We start from the raw sequence: 24,102 nt of genomic DNA on the forward strand, positions 1-24,102 counted from the left end.
GATGAAGATAAGATATGGGTGAAGGAGATGGTGCAATCCACAGCGGAAGAGACAAAAATTGGGAAAAAATATCGCAAAAAATTTTGGAGAAATGAAAATGTCATTTTTAGAAATAGGATTTCACGTGAAAACTAATTAAAATGACCAAAGTATCTAAAATATGATAGTTTAGGTTGTTAAATCACAAAAATGATTGTCTAAAACTAAATTTGAAATTGCCACTAACGACAATAAAACTCCGTTAGAATTAACAAATCATAAAGAAATTTATTTTTTTTTTTTTAAAATGAAAAGGCGAAAATACTCTTGCCTAAATTTGAAATTACCCATGGATGACAATTTCAGCAATATTGTATGGACTATGGACCCAAAAGAATTATCCGCGAGCGAGAATGAGTTTGTGAACATGGTGAACGGTGAACCATGCATTGGATCAAGGGTATGGCCCTCGTTCCAAATCACGGCAAATTATGTTGTGACCACGTGCTCACCATGCACATGGTGCACACGAATATATATCTATAATTTCTATATTGTATATTCTTAATTTTTATATTGTAGGTCCATAAATTTCTAGAATCTCGGTGAGCTAAAATTATGAATCTAAAGTATAAATTTTAGCTCACCGAAAGTCTCAAAATTATGAATCTACCGTATAAATTTTAGTTCACCCAAAATCTCGAAATTATGGATATAAATTTGTGCGCACATGTTCACAGTATAACAATTGTCAAATCACGTGCATCACATTATCAGCCAATGACCGTTTGAAGCTGAAGCTTCACCCAGAGTTATAATCTACTAAAACACAACAAGTCAATAGCACATCCACTAAAGCTCGAACTCACGACCTCCTATGTGGGAGTTCAATTTGATGCCATTAGATCACAAAATTTTTGACATATATTGTCATTTATTACCAAGATACTTGACACATCATTTATTTGTTTCTCATAGGTAAGTAAGATACTATATGAGATGGATTTTCCAGTCGGGTAGAACATAGACACAATATCATCGGGTACAGTTTTGTATACTATTTCTAATAACAGTAAGAGTTAGTTCATTAGCTCCTCATAAAATAGAGATGATTTTAGGAACAAAATATTAAACTAAAACAGCAAAAACCACAACTTATAAAATTAAAAGAAATCATCTGCTCTTTCTTCACTCGTCCTCGCTATTCTCTAATTTAAAACAGCAAGCATTTTCTCTTTTGAAACAACAAAAACCTCTCTTTTGGAGCAACACAAACATCTCTGTGTTTGATTGAAGTCAAGATGGCCTTGTCAACCTCTGCAATTGGATTTGAAGGCTATGAAAAGAGGCTTGAGATCTCATTCTTTGAGGCTGGAATATTTTCTGACCCTGAAGGCCGGGGTCTCCGAGCTCTTTCTAAGGAGCAATTGGACAAAGTTCTTAAACCAGCTGAGTGCACTATTGTCTCATCATTATCAAATAATGAAGTTGATTCCTATGTTCTTTCTGAATCCAGCCTCTTTGTGTACCCATACAAGATTATCATTAAAACTTGTGGCACTACAAAGCTCCTACTCTCTATCCCTCCCATCCTAGAGTTGGCGGATGGACTCAGCCTCAAAGTGAAATCTGTGAAATACACTCGTGGGAGTTTTAACTTTCCTGAGGTTCAGCCATATCCGCATCGTAATTTTCTGAAGAAGTTGCCATTCTTGACGGTTACTTTGGTAAACTCGGCACAGGTAGCAAAGCCTATGTGATGGGTGATGCTGGAAAACAGCAGCAATGGCATGTTTACTCTGCATCTGCTGAATCTGCAGAAAACACATTTCCCATCTATACCTTGGAGATGTGCATGACTAGCTTGGACAAGAAGAGTGCATCTGTGTTTTTCAAGACACAATCTAGTTCTGCTGCTGTGTTGACTGATGCTTCAGGCATTAGGAAAATTCTTCCTGGATCAGATATATGTGATTTTGATTTCGAACCATGTGGATACTCAATGAATGCTGTTGAGGGTGGCGCAATTTCTACAATTCATGTGACCCCAGAAGATGGCTTCAGCTATGCAAGTTTTGAAGCCATGGGTTATGATTTCAAAGATGTGAACTTGGATGCCCTTATCCAGAGAGTGTTGTCCTGCTTCCAACCTGCTGAATTCTCTGTTGCTTTGCACTGTGACTCCATTGGAGAGAAGCTTGATTCTGTGTTCGAATATGCCTGTGGAGAAAGGAGCTATGAAGCCCTTGGCAAGGGAGGCTCAATTATGTACTGTGGCTTCACTAGTACTGGTAGTTGTGGATCTCCCAGATCAACCCTGCTCTGCTGTTGGAGTGAAAACGAGGACGAGGAAGGAGAGAAGAAACACTTCTAATCAGATGATTCTAGTTTTTCTTCTCTATTAGTATTTTTATATTATCTACTTGCCTGTTGTGGAATAAAGATTCTGTTATGTGGAATCATTAGTGGACAATCTAGTAGTCCATGTTATGTGGTCATTTCAGACATTTATCGTATTCAGAGTTCATTTGTTGTTGTTGAACATGTTGTGATAGTAATAAACTTGAGTGCTTAAGTAAAAAAAAAAAAAAAAAAAAAAAAATTGATTCTTGTGAATTATTAATTAAATTTTAAGAAATCAAGTTAAAATGTATGAAATCTTAAAAACCTTAATCACAAAACTAAAGTAAATTTCGAATTTACTACAAAACATAATTCATAAAACTAGGATTTATAGGCAAAATCTTAATAATCTATAAAGAGTTAATATTCGATTTGGTCCCTTGACTATTAAGATGCCTCTATTTTAATTGTTGACTTTCAAACTTGTTCAATTTCATCTCTAAATATGTAATTGTTTATCAAAATGACTAGAGCTGTCAAAGCGGGCTGGCGGGGCGGGCTAAAAAGCCCGCCAATAATACGGGCCTAGGTAGGGGCAGCCCGCCCCGCCCCGCCTTAGGCCCGCGGGCCCCGCCAAAGCCCGCCTTTTTTTTTTTTTTTTTTTTTTTTAAAAAAAATCATGTGTGATGTATCTCTAAAATCTAAACTCTAATGTGATTATGTTAATAACTTAATTGCTATCTACTTAAAACACTTATTCATAAGAAAATAACATAAATTCGTTCATCACAACATAACAACAATGACACCAATAGGGGTAACCGGGTAAGTATAATTATTCCTATTATTTATATTATTATATTATACATATTATTTTTAATATATATATATATATATATATATATATATATATATATATATATATATATATATATATATATATAAACTTAAAAACTAAAAAAAAAAAAAAAAAAAAAGGCGGGCTAGGCGGGGCGGGCAAAAAAGCCCGTTTTTAATACGGGCTTCAAAACCATGAGCCCGCCCCGCCCTTTTGGTGGGGCGGAGCGGGAAAGCCCGGCGAGCTAAGCCCATTTTGACGGCTCTAAAAATGACCCAATCAATACTATATTGGTTTGAACAAAAGACTATTTTCAATAAAAATTGCATAATTGATGATGAAATTGAACACCATTACAATAATGAATCTATATATTTTATGTGATATAATAATCATTCATATATATATATATATATATATATATATATATATATAACTTTTTTATTTATATTATATATATTATTAAGGTCATCATACAAATAACACAAATAAATGGAGAGTTATGCTTTGGACCCATGTCCACCATGTACACGGTGGACACGTTGTACATTCATAATTTTTATACTGTAAATTCATAAAATTTATAATATAGATTCATAATTTATGTATTGTAGATTCATAATTTCTATACTGCACATTCATAATTTTTGTACTGTAGATTCATAATTTCTATATTGTAGATTCATAGTTTCTATACTGTAGATTCATAAAATTTATAATGTAGATTCATAATTTATATAATGCATATTCATAATTTATGTACTGTAGATTCATAATTTGATAACTATGTGTTCATAATTTGATAATTATACAATTTAGAAATTATAAATCTACAATACAGAAATTATGAATGTGTAGTATAGAAATTATGAATCTACAGTATAAAAATTATGGATCTACAGTTTAAAAATTATGAATCTACAATATAGATATGAGTTAATTCCAGCAATGGTCCTCCGACTATGTTGATTTTTCAAAATTAGTCCTCGACTTTTAATTTGGACATTTTACGTCCCTTGACATTCAATTTCTTTCCAATTAGGTCCTTTTCGTCAGATTACGGCAAATTAAACTTTAAATGAAAGGGTAAATTAGTCATTTCATCTGTCTAATGTATATTTCGTCTTTATATACGCGACTTCATAAATTTGATGTCCGAAGTCGCGTATAAATAAAAGAAATACGAAGAATTATACATTAGGCAGATGAAATAAATACTTTACCATTTCATTTAAAGTTTAATTTGTCGTAATCTGACAAAAGGACCTCAATTGGAAAGAAATTAAAAGCCAAGGGACGTAAAATGTCGAAATTAAAAGTCGATGACTAATTTTGAAAAATCAACATAGTCGGAGGACCATTACTGGAATGAACTCATATAGAAATTATGAATGTGTAGCGTGTCCACCATGTGGTCCATAGCATAATTTGCCCAAATAAATATTACAAATTATTCCCTGGACCCGTGTCCACAATGAATTGTGGACACGGGCCCAAAACGACGTCGTTTTTTTAAAAAAACGCGTCATTTAATTAAAAAAAAAATTGCGCGTGTTTTGCTGTTAACGGCGTTATTTTTTTTGGATTATGAATGTACAGTTATGCCGTTATGAATGTACAATTATGCAATTATGAAATTATGAACACAGAGCTCTAATATTATGAACTTACAATTATGAACATATAGTGATAAAATTATGACCATGGAGCTTTAAAATTGTGAATATAGAGCTTCGAAGGTTATGAATGTACAGTTATGGAGTTATGAATGTACAGTTATGAGATTATGAATCTACAGTTATGGAATTATGAATGTATAGTTATTGATCGAATTATGAACAAAGAGCTCTGACATTATGAACTTACAATTATGAACATATAGTGATAAAATTATGAACATAGAGCTTCGAAAATTATGAATGTACAATTATGGAGTTATGAATGTACAGTTATGGAGTTATGAATGTACAGTTATAGAGTTATGAATGTACAGTTATGGAGTTATGAATGTACAATTATTAACATATAGTAATAAAATTATGAACATATACTCCTATAACGAAGCGGTCTGAATTAAAAAAAAAAAAAAGAAAAAAAAAGGAAGGAAATAACAGTGCCTAACGGCACTGTTCCCCGTGTCCAGCATGCATACTGGACACGGGTCCATAGCATAACGATTACAGTGTCCAAATTATTTACATTTTATATTCTGATCCAAACCCAAAACATATACATAATTTAGAGTTTATATTAGGCCCAACATATTTCTACACCCAACCAAACCAGTTATTAAAGCCCAGCCCGTATGTCCCTAAACCTAAGTATAAAGGCTCAAATTCAAAATGCTTAACCGCAGCACTCCGTTTTCTTCCTTCTCCGAATCTCCGCCATGACGCCATCCCCTTCTACAGCTCGCTCTCCGCCCTCGTCTCGAAGTCAGCTTTTCTGTTGCACAATCTATTGATTCTTCTTACCAGGTATAAAATCTCCTTTTCTATCTATATATGATTTTTTGTTTTTTTGTATATTGCAGGTATGCAGACAAGGGAACTGATGATGCAGGGTTGGATTACTATCATGAATTTAAAAGAAGCGCATATCACTAATCTTTTAGCCTCAAAGGAGAAGTTACATAAAGCAGTAGGTAAGAGCATGGATTTCATTGCACAAGCTCAAGACTCCCTCCAGCATATCAGTCAGGAGCTGGAGAAGGTATAATACAATTTATTTTTATTTTAGTTTCAATTTTATCAATTTGTTTTAAATTTTAATAAAAGATTTGTTTTCTCAGATGAACATAGAGACGGACTCCCAATCTGAACCCGAATCCCAGCTCATGTGCGGTAATATTCAGTACCACGCTGCAATAGTATTGGAGGCCCTCTCCAATGCTCAGGCTTCCCTCGAGCAACCCAAGGCTGAGGATGCAGATTAAAATCTGCCTTTATTTTTCTTTTTCCAGCGCTCTAAATTTATATTCCTGAAGTTATCAAACAAAGTGTTTTCCATTGGGAATGAGCCTTTTGTTGCCAATACAATGATCTGTTTTTTCACATTTTTTGTAATGAATTAGGTTTCACATTTTTTCACATTTCAAATTAGGTAATTCATTCATAGTTCCTAATCTGTTTTTTCATATTTTTTGGGGAAACCTAATTCATAGGCAGGAACTACAAGTGCTGTTGCAGCTAGGTTAGACAAAGGAGAGATAGCCATCACTTCCTCCTTCCAAATCCACTTTCAAAGTTACTATTATTTGTCCCTTATCCTCAATCATCTGTACAGACATGTCTGCTGCCCAAAAAACCCAGATTTTCTCATTTCCATAACAATTATTAAAATTAAGCCCAACAGATATAGCACAGCTTCTTATTTGAGCAGTTTCTCTCAAGGGTTCCAACAGACAAACAATTTTTGGATTAAACACCCTCACCAAGTTCCTTATTCTGTGAGGGGCCCCCTCACATTTCAACAGGAGAGAACTTTCATCTTTTTTTTCTTGGGAGAGGCTTTTTTTACCTCTCTTAGCAGACCTTGGGTTCTGGTTTTGCTCCTGAGCTGGGTTCAGATTCTGATTTACCTGAGCCCTTGTTCTGGTGCCAACAGGAGAGACATGCATTCCTCCTCTTTTTCCAATTCAAGCTCCACTATTTTTTGGTCTGAAATCTCCCTTTCTTGACTTTCCTCATCTCTGACAAAATTTTCATTACCATCTATCTGGTTTCCTTCCTCATCTATGTGGCTTAGGGCATTAAAAGATCCACCCTCTACCACATTCACTCTCTTTAGTTGTTTCTTTTTCAGTTGGTTCCATGCTGCACTCCCTCTTGTCTTACTCACACTTCTAGTTCTCCCTCTAGTCAATTCCCAATCTGCAAAAATCCACTGAATGCCCTTGTTTATAACAATTGGAACCCTCTCATACTCTATTTTCTTAAAATATCCAAGCTCCTCTTGGAAGGCGACCGGATGCAAGGTGGTCAGCCATTGGCGAAAGGGCTGGAGAGTGTGGTTCCCAGCGCTTTACAGAAAGACAATGAAGACAAGCGTTAATATATAAAATATGTTAAATTACCTTTTTGTCCTTAAATCTAACGGCTTTATGGATGGAGGACCAAAATGGTTAATATTTTTAAAATTAATGACTTAATTTTTCAAAGTCAAGGACTTAATTGCGTAAAAAAAAATTGTTGAGAATCAAATTGGTAATTTTGTAATAGTCGAAGGACCATTTCGGTAATAAACTTCTAATAATTTAATATCGTTATTCATTTTCAATTTTTAATAGTTTGTTTAAAATTGAAGAGTTAATACCCAAAATGGTCCCTTAACTATGCCATAATTACCAATTTGGTCCTCAACTACCATTCTTACCCAATTAAGTCCTCAACTATGTAACTTTTACTCAATTAAGTCCTCAATTATACAATTCTTACCCAATTTAGTCCTCAACTATACAATTCCTACCTAATTTAGTCCTCTGTATTAATTTGATTGTTTGTTGACTGTCAAAAGTCAGGATAAAATTATAATTTTACAATATTTCTCCTTCCTCTCCATTTAGCAGCGCCAAACCATGCAACAATACACTCTGATGAGATTTCGATCGTCAAAAAATCGTTGGAAATCAAATTCATGGGTTATCCGATGCATAACCACTACTTCGATGCTGACAGGTTTAGAACCCAATCGGAGCTTATTGCTACATGGTTTGACGCTGCTAAATGAGGAGGAAGGAGAAAACTTGTAAAATTACAACTTTATTTCCACTTTTGACAGTCAACAAACAGTCAAATTGACAAAGGACTAAATTGGGTAAAAATTGTATAGTTGAGGACTTAATTGGGTAAGAATGATAGTCGATGACTAAATTGGTAATTACGACATAGTCGAGGGACTATTTTGGATATTAACTCAAAATTGAATATAGAGTAAACTTTTAACAGAATTTTAAATATTTTTGAACTTTGATAGTCTTACTCATTAAATTCAACGTTATTTACCTAACTTTTTCATGACTTCACTCACACCATTATGTTAACAAAAAGTCATATGCAAGCTTAGCTTATGTAAATATTAGTTAAAACCTAAAATTTATTAACTCATGACCACTTTATATAGTTATTAAAATGTCTTATCAACACACTCAATATTTCTAAATTTATCCTCATTAGTCTACTTTTGACAACGATGTAGGGAATGCTTATTAGCCATAGGAATAAGAGTTAAATACGTCATTAAATTATAGATGCAAACATGGTTGCAGTAGGCGCTAGGTGCTAGTCGGGCGGCCGGGCAGCGCCTAGGCGGATTCTAGGCGGCGCTAGGCGGGCACCAAAAAAATTAAAAAAAATAATAACAGACTTGTAGTTCGACAATTTTAATGAGGTTGTTTTCAACGTTCACTCAAATAACACATCTAAATAAATGAAATAATGATAATTTATAAGTCATAATGTCATAATAATATTAAAATCAATAATTAATGAAAGACGACATCGGTCAAAATCGGTCAAAAATGGTCAAAATCGGACAAAATCGGTCGACACGGCCGAGTTTGGCCGCCTAGCAGCCGCCCAGGCCGCCTAGCGGCCGGCCGAGTTTTGGCCAAAACTCCAAGGCTCGGGGCCGCCTAGCGCCTAGGCGGGCGCCTAGACGGCTAGGCGGCTGAGTTTTGCAACCTTGGATGCAAAGCTACAATTGTATCATTCAACTCAACAAACTTTAAACAATTCAAAATCATGCAATAAAACAAAAACAAAAAAAAAATGACATGTTCTTGTTTTACTAACGTTACAGTTACCTTATTATACATTAATTTTTAAATTGGTTTTAATAATTTTTTTTCTTGTTTTCTCCTCTCTCTCTCTCTCTAATGGTGATTGGTGGAGAGAAACATGTTGAGCAAAGTCAAAGCTCTACGAGGTGTAAACTGTGGGACTTCATGGCCAGCGCCTCTGACTGTGGCGAAAGTTAAGCCCTCGTACACCACTTTGTATCCACCCACCTGCAACGTAACAATATCATCAAATTAAAATGCTTGGTTAAATTTCAGTACGTTAATTAGTTCTGAAAAAATGAGGTTTATATATTAATTACTTGTTTGGTGTCATCTTCCCATGGATGCCAAGGTTTGATCACTTTCAACTTCATAGCATCCACAGAATACCGGGTAGAAGTCACTGGCACTACTGAATCCACGTCCCCACTGCACAAACAAAAAATAAGTATCCATCTTAGGATCAAACGCTTATTACTACGTACTAGGTCGAAATAAAGTTACCTTAATTGTATTACGTACCTAAACAGAAGTATTTTTTGGCCTGATGCTATTAACCTCCTGTATATTGGGAACATTGTTGATGCGCGGTCTTTCCAGTATGTAATCACCTCACTTCAACAACCAACAACAAACTAACATATATAACTAACTACTGTAAACCTTAAAACAATATAATGACAAATCAAAACACAAGTGTATATATAGTACCTGCAAACTTCCCAAGTGTAAGGGAGTTTTGTGTTGTTGGCATGCAAGGCTTTTTGCACCTTAGGAAGATTGAGATAACTGTAAACATAATCCTCAGCACAAGGATCGAATCCCAACCGCCGTTTTACCTTCCTTGAACTCTCCGAATCCAAACACAAGGGCCCATAGATGTTGTAAAAGTCTATGCTTCCAATCTCTATCCCTGCTGCCCTTTCAAAATGTTCACATTTTATGCTGAAATTTACCACACAGTGCTCTATCAGCCCGTCGTGAGTTTCATCTGAAATCAGGGCATGGCTCCAAAGATAGTCGTACCCGCCCCTCACATCCGTGTCATCGTTCATTATCCCATTCCCTATCTAATTAATATGAAAACGACCATGAACTTTATATGTTGAGGTAATTAATGATCGAGTTACTTATCAACGTAGCATTAATAAGTTTTACCATAATTCCCTTTAGTGGGATCTTTAGTGTGGTCTCGGGCATTGTATTCCTCTTCACAATTACATCGGCTAGCTCGGGGATGTAAAATCCTGCATGTGACAGCCATAACATACAAGATCAGAGCATCTATCTATCTGGGCTATCAATTTTAATTTCTGCTAAACAGATCAGATAATCACATATCATAGGTCCATTGCATTAAAGTAGACATTTGTTTTGAATAGTGACAAAGTTGGTTCAGAGGATCCATGTTGAGTGGTCCTCCCCTCCCCAGCAAATTGGGGGTACTTTAGCAGAAACCAAGAAAGGCACAAACTACTAGGAGAATAACTGAAGAACGAATCTACTGTACAGTACAAAACTGCAGAAAAACTTCTGATTATATATGTTAATTAATTAATTACCTGCATAGCTTTCTCCTATAATGTAAAAGTCCCTAGTCTTGTAATGTGGGAATCTCTTGAACCAATTTACTAAGAACTTGTACGCATCCTTCGCTGTTACACAACCATATATTTCAAACAAAACAAAATGAATATAAAGGCCATTAATTAGTGCAAGAGATTATCACATAATCAGAAAAAAAAAATTAAAAGAAAATTTAATTTTACCGGTTCTCCTGTCTCCTGACATATCATAATCCGAGGAAGTGTTGGAATAAGAGAAACCAACACCTGCCGGTGATTCTAAAAATAATGTATTTGCAACTGCAACACACATAAACATTTAATAATGATGAGATCATTAGTGTACCATTAACAAGATATTTAAGGTTGCAGTAAGGGTAACCCCAACCAAGTTAGTCGATCAGATTATTTAATTGCTAACTATATAATTACAGTCTTAATGAGAGTATCCTATTGACCTTCTTGGTTTTAACCAGCTACGTTTGACAACTTAGGTCTTGTAGGGGTAATAATGAAAGTACTAAACTATATATAATATATATATATATATATATATATATATATATATATATATATATATATATATATATATACCCTTATTCCATGCAAATCTTCTTGAATAAAGGGTTTTGCCATCCGGGTTAACGCCGAAAGGCCCAAGCTCTATAAAGGCACCCACCCCAAGTGAGGAGCAACCAGGACCTGCTTCAATTCATCATATCAGATCAAACACATAATAATAAAAATTGTTGAAAATCAAAAGACTTCAATTACTACATTTTTACAATGATATAGATATATATCTGACCTCCATTAAGCCACAGAATGAGAGGTTTAGTGTGAGGAGTTTGAGCAGATTCAGCAAAGTAATAGAAAAGGCTTCTCCCATTGGTTTTATCCACATTAACATACCCTGCATACTGCTTGAACTTCACGTTTGATGGCTGCCCCGGAAGGCCGCCATTGATGAGATCATCCTCCATGCTTCCCACATCATCAAACACCATTTCTTCTTCTTCCATTTCACTCCATGCCTCATCAGTTATGCCGCCATGAAGCTGCTGCATTTTAGCTCGCCGCAACCACATTATTCTCCGGGCTTGATCAATTTTATTTACCCCATGCCCAAATCCCAAATGTGTTGCCATAATAATAAGGAGAAACAACATATGGAATTTTGTGGACATTAATGAATCTTGTTTCTTCCCCATGAATAATGCAGAGGGAGAACACAGAAAAAATTAAAGGAAGAATAAGGTACACTACTGTCTTAGCAGTGGTTCAACAGTGGGATGAGTGGAAAGATATATAGCAATGATCAAAGATGGTGGGTGTGTTGATGAGGCTAATCTTGTAATTTTCGTGTCTGAATTGAATGATTTTAATTCCCTCTGGGAACAGAGAATATCCTTATCTTCTACATGTCTGAATTGAATATTTGAATGATTTTAATACTACACAATCAATCAAATTAAAGATTCCCAGTGCTGTACATTCATAGGTTCTCTTCCCTAATGATGTCATGATTAGACTGCCCATATATACTTTATACATATACCAAATATAAAAAAACTAAAAGCTTTAAATCTCAAAAGTGGGAATTGATAGCAAATGAAAAAGATTGAGGAATAATGGAGTGGATAGAGAGTTGTTGCCTGTTGCTGTTAACGGCTAGCGTTTCATATTAGTAGTGAAGGCAAATTTATTGTGGATAATCATCCAAAAAGATGGCATTTTCTTTTAATAACATCCCTTACATCCAACTAATCCTATTTTTATGACATATTCAGTTTTTATTTTTTTAATTTACACACTACTTTTATTACAATACAACTATAATATCATTCTAATTGAACTACATACACTCAATATAAGACCTGTTAATAAATTTTATTTTATATACAATATAGTTTCATTAAATATAATAACCTAGAATTTAAAGTATATATTTCACTCTATTATCACTGTATTATACATTTGTCATGTTATTCTTGTCATACAAGTTATCCATCTTGTCACACCATCACCAATAATTTACTCCGTAAAACTTACTCCATTTTTGTAGGAGTTTCTTCCTAAAAATTAATGTTAGTACAAGATAAAAGCAAAATTTACATTTTTTCTTCCTAAGTTATAAGGTAATTATATGATGTGTCATTGTTTGTTGGTCATACTCACTTATCGTCCCTAAGCTATATAACTAATATTGCAATTTTCATCATATTTCTAACAAAACATTAAGAATAAAATTTGCAACGTCAATTATAACATAGGGACGAGAAGTGGACACGACCTGCATGTTAGAAAAATGACAAAAATTACAACATTAATTATAGCTTAAGGACAAAAAGCGAGCACAACTAACTAGTATAGTATAGATAAACTCTACAATTACCTTATAATTTAGAAATGAAAAATGTAATTTTTCCAAGATAAAATAATAAAATTATGAAAAAGTTAATAAGGTTTTAAAAAAGGGTATTTGACTTTTTGGTGCGAGCAATCATTATACCATTTATTTTCAAAAAAAAAACATTATACCATGAACCATAGTCTACCTTATAAAGTGAAATAGCTAATTTCAAGAATGGTCACTTGACTATTGATATTTATTAATTTTTATCCCTGACTTTTAATTGTATCATAAATGGTCCCTTGACTATTGACATTTACCAATTTTCATCGACTTTTAATTTGACCATAAATGGTCCATTGACTATTGATTTTGTTGCAACTTTGATCCTACAATTAAATATCCCTTCAGTAAACATTGAATTTAATAATAATAAGGTAAAAATTGACTTGTTGAGACAGGTTCTAGTCCAATCAGATTGTCAAGTCTTATGTTCGAACTTATTTAAACGTGTTAGTATTAATTATTATCTCGGTTATGTTTATGATAGTTGTATAGCCTTGCTTGGTTCCTTGGTGACGGAATCGTTTTTCATCTAGCAATCAGCTTTAGTAAACATCATCTTTTTTTTTTTATCAATAGAAATTGGCCCATTTGTAGCCTTTGTATCAATTCTTGGAGGCTCATAATGACTAAAACCCAAATTGCTTTGATATGATGTCGACCAGACTCGAATCTGGGATCTGGGATAAACGACAACGCCTAAAACTCAAACTTTCCAACTAGGCAATAATTATCGTGGATGGATGGATGGATCTCTAATAATACCTTAAAGCTCAGTGGCCAAACCTTTACAGAGTGTAGACACTACTTTTGTACATAAAAAATAAATAAATAAATAAATAAAAGATGGTTAGCATCTTCAAGATGAAATACGTCTACACAGCAGAAATGTATATGTTAGTAAAATTTGAGAGTCGAATAACATCAGCAATCATAATAACACCACCATGTTTAAGTAGCAAGTATGCAGGTTAATTTAATCCAATCCAGCTACAAAAATTCTGACATGATACATATTTATATATATTTATACCAATCTTTCAATCTCAAATGTAAAGGAAATTGTGAAGGGAAAGATGGGTGGGTGAAGTCTATAAGTTGTTGTCTACTTGTTCAGATAGTACAGAGATGAATATTGTTCAGTTTAGGGGCTGGTGGTGGTTCCCATCTCCATTTGCAGCTCCTCCATACCCACTGCCACCAGAATACATATTTTGATCATGATTTTGTGGCATGGAATGTCCGTATCCACCATAGCTTTGTCTTCCATAATAAGCACCACCCCACTGACCATTAGCCTCACCTCTAGCCTGCAAACAATGAGATTAAAAATCAGAAATTCCGCTTTCCAAAAAAAAAATCAGAAATTCCGCTTTCCAAAAAAAAAATCAGAAATTCCGCTTTCATTTTGGTTTAACTGTGAAATATCTTCTTCCATTTTTTTTCACTTTTCCCGAGGACATAGTACCAAAAATTCAAGCAATATGCAATGCCATCAAGGCCTAAAATCTCCAAACACCTCATGTGCTAACATTAGCACCAATGAAGCTTCAGTTGAGTTGGTTGGAGGTCAGGTTCCAAGGCCCATATACCAGAGGTCTGGGTTTAAAACTTTAAACTCTCACTGGGCCAAGCCACCTACTGAATTCAAGTATAACCCACTACTTGAGGCGTAAATATATTATGAAACTCTGCCTTTGTGCAAAAAGGTTCCAACAAACTATTGGGGAAGTATAGTATAGTACAGTTCCTGCTTAAAATAAAGATACATGCTATGAATCTTTTCCTATACTCTACAACATTAGATGAGTGGGCACAAATTGATCATTCAATAGGACAAATCACAGTGGGAAATTAGAACCAACATCAACTGCAAAATTGTCATATGATCCGGCATGGGACTAAACAGCTAAAGCTGAAAATATTTTCCTAATGACAGGCTTAATTAACTCATATTAATGTAATACCTGCTGCTTGTTTGCTGGGGTTCGACCCCAGGAAAGGCGAACTGTGTTCTTGCCAATGACTGATCCATTTAGTTTCTGTATTGAATCCTCTGCCGAGCTCCTAAAGAAAAACAAACTCCGGATTATGTATACTTTGGAATTGACAGTGTAATAACAATACTACAGAAAATTTAATGGAGCATGCATGACCCAAAAAATCACATTTGGCAAAGTACTTTCATGAAACAAAGTTAAAGCACTCCTAAGATAAATTTCTCATGGGATGTCACTTTAGCACAAGGAGATTACCTGTTTGCAAATTGTACAAAACCACATCCCTTCCCAACAGGTATTTTAATTGAGATAACATCACCAAACTGGCAAAATGACTGTCGTAGGTCTTCATCAGTAACATCAGAGTCAATTCCTCCCACAAATACCTAAATAGCAAGAGTTATTAAATAATTAAATCACCAACAAATAACTTGTCATGTCAAGCCAGACTTACTGTTGTGTTAGATAAATCAACATCAGACTGGGAGGCTTGGATCATAGCACCATTTGAAGCATATCCACCAGCCAATACTACAGCTAAGCAAACATGTTTCATTAATAGAATGGTCAATACAAAAGTTGAAAAATGAGAGGGTAAAAGCAAAGATGAGCTCTTGTAGCCAAGTGATGAGATATTGAACTATTTGGAAGCGCCTTTCCAATATGTTAAGTTTAATAATGAAACAAAATTTGCATACCTTTTTTTCTCTTTCTGCCAAGCATAACAACTAATAGTCCAATTAATATAAACATTTTCATGCATGTAAGCAAGGAATAAAAATTTCCACACCAGTAGACAGATAGTTGATTCTGTATCTCAGGCATTGTTAAAAACCAATTAGTGATTTAGAATAATAGGATTTGATACAACTTGCAGAACAAGATACAAATAATCTTACCTTGTGAAGCATATTGTTGTTGTTGTTGTTGTGTTGATGGTTTCTTGGGGGTTGCTACCCCAACTCGCATAGGCCTGCTAGAACAATACACACCATTCATTTCAGTCATGGCACGGGACTTTTCATTCTCATCTCCAAACCTAACAAAGCCATAGCCTTTTGAACGCCCAGTATTTGCATCAACTACTACTTTTGCACCTTTAACAGAGGAATATCTACTAGCAAAAGTTTCAGACAATATCGTGTCAGTAACTTCAGCAGCTAAATCTCCAACAAATATTGATAAATCAGAACCAGGATCTGCTGCTGCTGCTCTCTTCTCGCCGGTGCTAAATCCTGCCCAATTTAAGCGGAAGGGTTGTTCAGCATTTGGCATCATAGTGCCATTATAGCTCTGCAACACTTTCTCTGCAGAAGCGTGACTATTAAACTCTACAAATCCATATCTCTCTGATTGACCAGTCTGCTTATTGCGAATGACCTTAACAGAAAGAACCTGCATGTTTTGTAACAACCTATGTGAGGAGTATTACATACAGGCATTTCCTAGGAAGCATGATCCATTTTTGAACTTTGATATTTATAATTTTGTGTAGAGTACAAAAGTATATTTCAACTACTAGTGAAAATGCAAAATGTTTGTAATGCCAAAGAAATTCTGTCAGCAGTTTCAAAATTCTAGCAAAAAAGAATTAAGGAAAAAGTGTCAAATAGATCACTAGACTTATAGCTTTTGTGCAATTGGGTCACTAAACTTAAAAGTGTGCAAACAAGTAAAATATGTGCAATTAGAACATTTTTCTAATTTCTTTTAATGCAATTTGAGTTAAAAACATTTCAATCTTTACTCCCAACTAATATGATAGAGGAAAAGGCAACTCTTAGTACATACATGTAAGTAACCGGAAATTTTGAAAAATGTCCCAATTGCACATATTTTGCTTGTTTGATGGTTCAATTGCACACTTTTTAAGTTCAGTGACCCAATTACACAAAAGCAAGAAGTTCAATGGCCTATTTGACACTTTTTGCAAAGAATAATAAATAGTTTGACAAGGCTGAATCCAAAATGATTTCAATGATTTACCAATCAAGAATGCAAGGGGCAATGAGATCTAAACAGCAGCACCTTTTTTCTTGCAATTACAACCTAAACAACACACTATATACTCGACAATCGCTCTAACTCAGAATTTTTTTATTTCATTACATCATGTCTATCTCTAACTAGTATTTTAGTTGTTTATCGAATCCAAAATCACGAGCCAAACTGCTGATTGCAAAGCACAGGCTACAGGTTGAGGTTACTTTCATTCTCTCATCTTCAAATTGGTACGTAAATTCAGTTACTATAATACTTCTTTTTTCTTGTAAAGTTTTCAAATTCCAACAAAGACTCAGACATTTATTTAGGCGAAATATTTGTTTTACAAGTTTTAGGATGTCACGTCGGTAATAAACTAATAATAAAGTGAAATTAAGAAGATCTGCATGAAATAAGAATTAATGAATAAACTGATAATAAAACGAGCAAAGAAGGAACGTATATGCTTACATCACCAGCGTGAGCAAAGCAAGTATGAAGATAACCTTCGTCCATCCATTGCTGGAGGTCTCCAATCCAGATGGTGCGGTTATCTTCCCCGGAGCTATGAATCTGAGGGGACTGCTTCTGCTGCTGGTACTGCTGCTGCGACGGGGGCTGTTGCTGGTAGTACGGCGCGTATTGCTGCCCATACATCATTTGCTGCTGCATCGCCATTGCCGCCGCAGGATACTGCATTGCCATCCATTGTTGCTGCTGCTGGTACTGCTGCATCGCCATCCACTGTTGCTGCTGCTGCTGTTGTTGCTGCTGTTGCTGTGGCTGCGGCTGCTGATTCGAATCTCCGCCGTTCATTTTTCCTCAATACCCGATTTACCCCTTCTACTATAATAATGTGTAAATCTCTTCCGGGGAGGGAGAGAGCAGAGGCACCTCACCCGGTCCGACCTCCGACGAACCAGGGTAGAGACTGCAGAGAAGAAGAAGAAGAAGAAGAAGAAAGTGAAGAATTGCGAGATTTGGCTTAAGAAGGGATCTAGGTAGGGTGTTTAGCGATGTCGTTTCTTGAACCGTTGATTTGTCAGCGGCCAGCGGGGTTTAAAGTTTAAACCATCTTCTAGGGATTTTTAGGGTTTTTGAGAATTTCGTACAGGAGTCGGTATAGGGTCCACTGGAAAACCGTAGGGTAGTCTTCCCTCTACAAATACTAATACTATATGGAATTCCATTAATCAATTTCTTTTATTACTCTATTTTCTCCAAATGTTTCGACATTCGACCCATTCAGCAAAAAAAAGAAAGTGAAATCCTGAAAATAGTAGTAATCAACTTGACACATTTACTGTACTTTACAAAATATGAGAAGATTATAGGAAGTAATATTGTTTCCTAATTAGATACTATATTTTACATTATGCTTTATACTTTACTTAAATGCTCAATTAATATTATCTTTATCATAATTTTACTTCCTAATGTTTACATCTTAACGTGGTAATAAAATATATTTTTTTCAAATAAATATAAGTAGTTGACTTCACCCACGTTTAAGACAAATTGTTACTTATTAATGAATTTGTTTATTAAAAAAAATTCAAATATTGTAATGTAATGAGGTGAATATTAAGAAAGTAATGTATAGTAGCATTATTCTATGCATTTAGGGTCCATTTGTAAATTTTGAAATTATTTATGAAAAATGATTTTTTTAGAAAATGACTCATTGTTCAGAAAATAATTTAATTTTTTAATATTTGCATTAAGGTCATAAAACTATTTCTTTCTGTTCGGCTGAAAGTTTATAAATTGTATTTTTCTATTTGGTTCATTTTCTTGAAAATGAACGCAATAATAATAATAATAATAATAATAATAATAATAATAATAATAATAATAATAATAATAATAATAATAATAATAATAAGTGGCGGAGGAGGTTGTGGTGGTGATGATAATAATCCGGAAACTAGTTTGAAAAATATATAAGAGAGAAGATAAATACGGATAAACAAATAATCTGAAAGATGTATTATGACTAAAAATCCAGAAAGACGTTTTTCATTAAATTTGAACTTTTTACGGTTATCAAAATGAATTTTTTCATTGAATACCCAAAAACGGAAAATTTGAAAAATGACTTCCGAAAGTCATTTTCCATATTTTCAAATATACCCTCAGTTCAAGTTATATAACATAATGTCAATCCAGCAATCACAATGTTCCAAATTCAGCTCCCTGTGTAAGTTGTCTATTGGTATTTTTGATTTGAGCCGGTTGTAAATTAAGGTCAGAGTGCGAGTTTGACCTAGCAAATTCATTCAAGTAGCAACGACAAACTTTCCCCTAAACCAAATAAGGAGGTGTTTGACTCATGTAATATAAGGTTACTTATATAATGTGAGTATGGTAATGCTATTACCTTGTTTGGTTCACGTTATAAGGTGAGTGTTTAGTTGGATGGAAAATATTTTCATAAAAGTGGAGGAAAATGTTGTTTTATGTTGTTTGGTTGGATGGGGAACAATTTCAATTAGAAAATGAATTTCTCAAAGTTGAGAAAAATGAATTCTTTGCAAAGAGGTGGGATTTGTTTTCCGCAAAGGCTTGGGAAGAAAGATAACATGACGGATCATTTTACCTTTATGAAAGTTTCTAAATTACATAGGCACCTATTTATTCATTCATATTTTTAGGGGCAGATTGGTCTTTATATTCATTATTCCTTACCTTTTTAAACCCAACCAAACAATGGAATCCATGTTCCCAGTAATTTCTTTTTCACCATCCAAACAATTGAATCCATTTTATCTGGAATTAATTTTCCATGAAATTTTAATTCCATTTTATTCAAATATTTTTCAACAAACCAAACATAGTGTAAGATTACCTCATAATGTTATGTGGTGGTAATATTTCAATATAATTTGATTACCTCAATTTTATTAGGTAATCTAAGATTACCTTCAAATATTTCAAGTTTTGCATTGTTAACTAACCATTATAATAATAATAATTACTCAATCTGTCTCATTTTATACTGTCCTACTTACTATTCATTGGTCAAACCAATTATTTTTTCTTTGTTTATTTTATTTATTATTTTTTTTACTTATCTTTAAATTTAATTTTTTGTGTTTAATGGTACTTTTAGTGTAGTTTCTAAATATATAATTTTTTGTATATTAATACTAAACTTAATATTATGAAAAATTGAATTAAAAATAACTTCAGTCAAGCTTCGTTAACCGAACTAGACACATAAAATGGGACGGAGGGAGCACTTTTATTTTTATTTTTTGAAAACAACAACAACAACAATAATATAATAATAATAATAATAATAATAATAATAATAATTATTATTATTATTATTATTATATGTTTATATATAATCAAATATACATACACGTGTTATTCCAAAAAATATATACATATTCTTGTGTATATTGTACTATATATTTTTATTTAATATTATTTATGTATTGACATACATACATTTATTTATAATTATACACACATTTATAAAAAAAATATATATGGAGTTAATATTAATTAACCAAACAAGTAAATGTGATAGGGACCCAATAAGTTAATACCAAAATTAGGTGGGGTAAAAATGTAAAACATTGACTTTCTTTTATAAAAGACTATCATCAGTCTTGAATTCTTGAAATGCTCATCAATCCTCAGATCAGAGTTTACTGAACCACAAAATGGCATCCATAAACGACGAAATTGCCTTCCAAATGCACCCGTATTTCACCCTCTACAAAGACGGTCGCATTGAAAGATTAAGGGGGCCGGAAAGTGCTCCCAATTCCGACGATCCAGACGCCGCCGTCTGGTCCAAGGACGTCGTTGTCCACCCGGAAACCGGCGTCTCCGTCCGTCTATTCCTCCCAAAACTCACCGACACCGACAAGAAGCTTCCACTTGTGATATACATTCACGGCGGCGCTTTCGTCATCGGTTCCGCTAAGGCAGCGGTTTTTCACAGCTTCATCAGCTCGATCGCCGAGAAGGCTAAGGTTGTTGCGGTGTCGGTGGAGTACAGGCTAGCACCAGAGCACCCTCTCCCGATCGCCTACGACGATTCCTGGCTAGCCTTTCAGTGGATAATGTCTCACGGCAACGGGAAAGGGCCGGAGCCATGGCTGAACAATCACGCCGATTTCGGCAACATTTTCCTGGGCGGAGAGAGCGCGGGCGCGAATATAGCCCACGACGTCGCTATAAGGGCCGGAAATAGCGAGGATTTCAAGGACGATCGGAAGATGTCGGGGGTGTTCCTAGTCCACCCATTCTTTGGGGGAAAAGAAGAGGACAAGCTGTACAAGTTCCTGTGCCCTAGTAGCAGCGGCCGCGACGACGATCCGCGGCTGAATCCGGCGGCGGATCCGAGGCTGGCGCAGATGCCGTGCAAGAAGGTGCTGTTTCACGTGGCGGAGAAAGACTTCCTGTTGGCGAGGGCCAAGGCTTACTACGAGGCGTTGAAGAATAGCCCGTGGAAGGGAGAAGTGGAGATTCTTGAGATTGAAGGTGAAGGCCATGGTTTTCACTTGATAAATCCAACCCATCCCAAGGCTGGAATTGTCACTCAAGATTTGGTTACTTTCTTCACTTCTTAATTTTATTTTTGTTACAGTCCTACTGTATTCTGATGATGCAATAATAATATCGGGGATTTTACTACCAATTTTTAAATTATTATTATTATAACTTTACCTATTATCCAAAATTAGCATAGATGAAATTAATAATAATAAAAGAACAAGAAGGCAATATATTGGAGATAAATACGGAGTAATATATTAGATGTTATTGGGTTACAAATTAAATACTCACAATTGTGGATGCCTGATAAAAGATTGGTCTGTAAAGAAAGTGTATGTAGCTTTGGTTGATTGAAATCATGATTTTAATTTGTCCATTTTGTTGCTATAAATCATTCTTTTCAAAAGGTTAAATCTAAATTCACATAAATTACAGAGGCTAGACCCTAAATCTTACTTATTGCACATAAGAAGTACAAGAAACCTCCCTCACTTTGAAAGGTTGTTCCCACAAACCTTGCTTATTGCATATAAGAAGTACAAGAAACTTTCCTCACTTTGAAAGGTTACTCTCACACTATTGTTGGTGAGACTCAATCTTTGGTCATTCTTTCTATTTTTTCACTTCTATAACTAGTTGAGCTATCAATGCGGACTTGCCTGCTATAAATCATGACCGAACAGAAGGTTGGTAGAAGTTGCAAGGAAGGCGAAAAGTGACGAAATTTGCTAACCTCATAACGGGCTTAAAGAACGACAACAACAAGGCAGCTGGTGCAAACGTTGAGCTACCACGAAAGAATAATGACAAGAAGCCGAGGATTAAGTCTATCCTCTTGGTCCCACATGCAACCGCTTCAAATTGATTTCATCCAATGGGTTTTACGATTTATACTAGCGTTATATATATATATATATATATATATATATATATATGCGATGCACGAGAAAAAATAATGTTATTATAAATATAAATAAAAAATAGAAAAAATAAAAATATTTTAAATTGTTTAATATAATAATATTTTTGAGCTTCCATCGATCAAATATTTATTATTTTTATAGAATACAAAATTACAATTAAAATTAAAATTAAAATTTTGTATGGTTAATATAATCTCTAATTATGTACATATTCAAATAAACTTATAGATAAAATTTACATAATTACATTGATTTATTCTTAATGGTATTTCATCTATATTATAATTTTCACAATACAAATAATAACTAAGATAATTACATTTAGAAAGAAAATTTCAAATTTTGTATGAGTAAATTTAAAATAAATGTAATCCTTTGTTATGAGGAGAAAAAAATAGCGATTTTATTTTTCAAATGTTGTGCTTTTTTTTTTTTTTTTTTTTTTTTTTTTTTTTAGTAAAGGATGTTGTGGTTATTTTATAATAATAATAAGGATAGAGATAATAATTGTAACAATAATTACTTCCAAAACCATATAACTTTATTATAGTTATAAGATATATATATATATATATATATATATATATATAACAATGTTAATATTTTTCATAATTATTTAAGAAGTTATAGTGGATGGTGAGAGGTGATTAAGAGTTTATGTGTTCAATTCTTGCGAATCTTAAACTTGCACACTATAAAACCATTATATGAGTAAGGTAAGTGTCTAATTTATAATTTTGTCAAGAGTGTTCCTTATTTGATTCATCTGTGTTTAAGTATAATTCTTGACGACTGAGATTAATTAAATGATTTTTGGAACATTTTTAAATACATATAGAGTCAATGGAAGTGAATGATAAGCTATGAAAATGAGGACAACATTTCTTGGAGAGCCAAAAAGTGATGTTTTTTTGGTTTTGATCACATGGTCAAATCAAGTGAAAAGTGGAACAAAATAATACAAAGTTGAAATTTTCGAACAACAAGACCATTGCTCAATATTTTGATTATATCTCAACATATGAATGTTCAAATCAAATGATTATTGCACAATTAGAAAATCAACTCAGAAAGATACAATCATACAACTGTTATGAAGACCATCTTTCTAGCAAGGAAGACGTTTTGCCATAATGCACACTCGTAAGCACACATATGCGACTAATGCGAGTGCATATGCATCGCTGCTCTCCGAACCACTTTCTTTATATTATCTACTGCACATAACTCCCATCTGGTTAGTTAGCCATTATGGTGAAACTATTTGTAGGAGTTAGATGCTTGAATTTGCTATGTAGGATGTTCGATGTTTTACGCTTATATTCATTTAGCGCTTTAACTTTTATTGGCAATCCATATGATTTTCTTTCGATTATATTTTCCATGGTTTAGATATCAGCATATGAAGATCAATTTCCTTATTTTTTGTTTTTTGTATTTAAAACTTTTATTCCAATTATATATATATATATATATATATATATATATATATATATATATATATATATAAAGGTTCAAGTGCGGCGGTGTCTTACAGTGCGGCGATGCGGCGTCACTAATAGTTCAACAAATATACATCATCAACGTTAGGAAAATACATCACAAAAATACACACAAATTAGATACGCATCACAAAAAACACACCATTATTAGATTGAGTAAAAACAACATGCACTGTTCGGAAATACACCATTGGGGGTGCAGTGGTGAGCTCTATGGTGTATTTTTTGGGTTTGTTGTGTATTTTTTGTGTTTTTTTGG

At 34.0% G+C, this 24,102-nt stretch overlaps 4 protein-coding genes and 1 pseudogene across 6 annotated transcripts; 3 read left to right on the forward strand and 2 right to left on the reverse strand.

Moving 5' to 3' along the window:
• The first annotated feature begins 1,163 nt into the window (after window positions 1-1,163).
• LOC109161833 lies at window positions 1,164-2,581 on the forward strand (annotated as a pseudogene).
• A 2,906-nt stretch (window positions 2,582-5,487) lies between these two features.
• On the forward strand, window positions 5,488-6,254 carry LOC109161836. Its single transcript, XM_019310371.1, has 3 exons — window positions 5,488-5,595; window positions 5,694-5,872; window positions 5,952-6,254. Exons 1-3 carry the CDS (start codon window positions 5,550-5,552, stop codon window positions 6,093-6,095), a joined length of 369 nt encoding a protein of 122 aa, XP_019165916.1. The 5' UTR covers window positions 5,488-5,549; the 3' UTR covers window positions 6,096-6,254.
• Window positions 6,255-8,658: 2,404 nt separating this feature from the next.
• LOC109161830 (putative serine carboxypeptidase-like 23) lies at window positions 8,659-11,995 on the reverse strand. Of its 2 annotated transcripts, XM_019310362.1 has the most exons (9): window positions 11,313-11,992; window positions 11,099-11,206; window positions 10,709-10,804; window positions 10,502-10,594; window positions 10,098-10,186; window positions 9,651-10,009; window positions 9,462-9,554; window positions 9,260-9,368; window positions 8,659-9,167 (listed from the first exon to the last, which is right to left on the reverse strand). In XM_019310362.1, the coding sequence occupies exons 1-9, from the start codon at window positions 11,713-11,715 to the stop codon at window positions 9,033-9,035; spliced, it is 1,485 nt and encodes a 494-aa protein (XP_019165907.1). In that variant the 5' UTR covers window positions 11,716-11,992; the 3' UTR covers window positions 8,659-9,032. The 2 variants fall into 2 exon arrangements, with proteins under 2 accessions (XP_019165907.1, XP_019165908.1); XM_019310363.1 differs by lacking the exon at window positions 9,462-9,554 and having other exon boundaries at window positions 11,313-11,995.
• Window positions 11,996-13,815: 1,820 nt separating this feature from the next.
• LOC109161832 (polyadenylate-binding protein RBP47-like) lies at window positions 13,816-17,958 on the reverse strand. 2 transcript variants are annotated; one of them, XM_019310365.1, is made up of 6 exons: window positions 17,375-17,958; window positions 15,820-16,315; window positions 15,375-15,451; window positions 15,176-15,306; window positions 14,888-14,987; window positions 13,816-14,230 (listed from the first exon to the last, which is right to left on the reverse strand). In XM_019310365.1, exons 1-6 carry the CDS (start codon window positions 17,717-17,719, stop codon window positions 14,060-14,062), a joined length of 1,320 nt encoding a protein of 439 aa, XP_019165910.1. In that variant the 5' UTR covers window positions 17,720-17,958; the 3' UTR covers window positions 13,816-14,059. The 2 variants fall into 2 exon arrangements, with proteins under 2 accessions (XP_019165910.1, XP_019165909.1); XM_019310364.1 differs by having other exon boundaries at window positions 15,375-15,457; window positions 17,375-17,957.
• Window positions 17,959-20,452: 2,494 nt separating this feature from the next.
• LOC109161834 (probable carboxylesterase 5) lies at window positions 20,453-21,556 on the forward strand. Its single transcript, XM_019310367.1, has one exon. The coding sequence runs from the start codon at window positions 20,578-20,580 to the stop codon at window positions 21,490-21,492; it is 915 nt and encodes a 304-aa protein (XP_019165912.1). The 5' UTR covers window positions 20,453-20,577; the 3' UTR covers window positions 21,493-21,556.
• Window positions 21,557-24,102: the final 2,546 nt, after the last annotated feature.

This window comes from Ipomoea nil, unplaced genomic scaffold (genome assembly GCF_001879475.1).
Source record: "Ipomoea nil cultivar Tokyo-kokei standard unplaced genomic scaffold, Asagao_1.1 scaffold2926, whole genome shotgun sequence".
NCBI lineage: Eukaryota > Viridiplantae > Streptophyta > Magnoliopsida > Solanales > Convolvulaceae > Ipomoea > Ipomoea nil.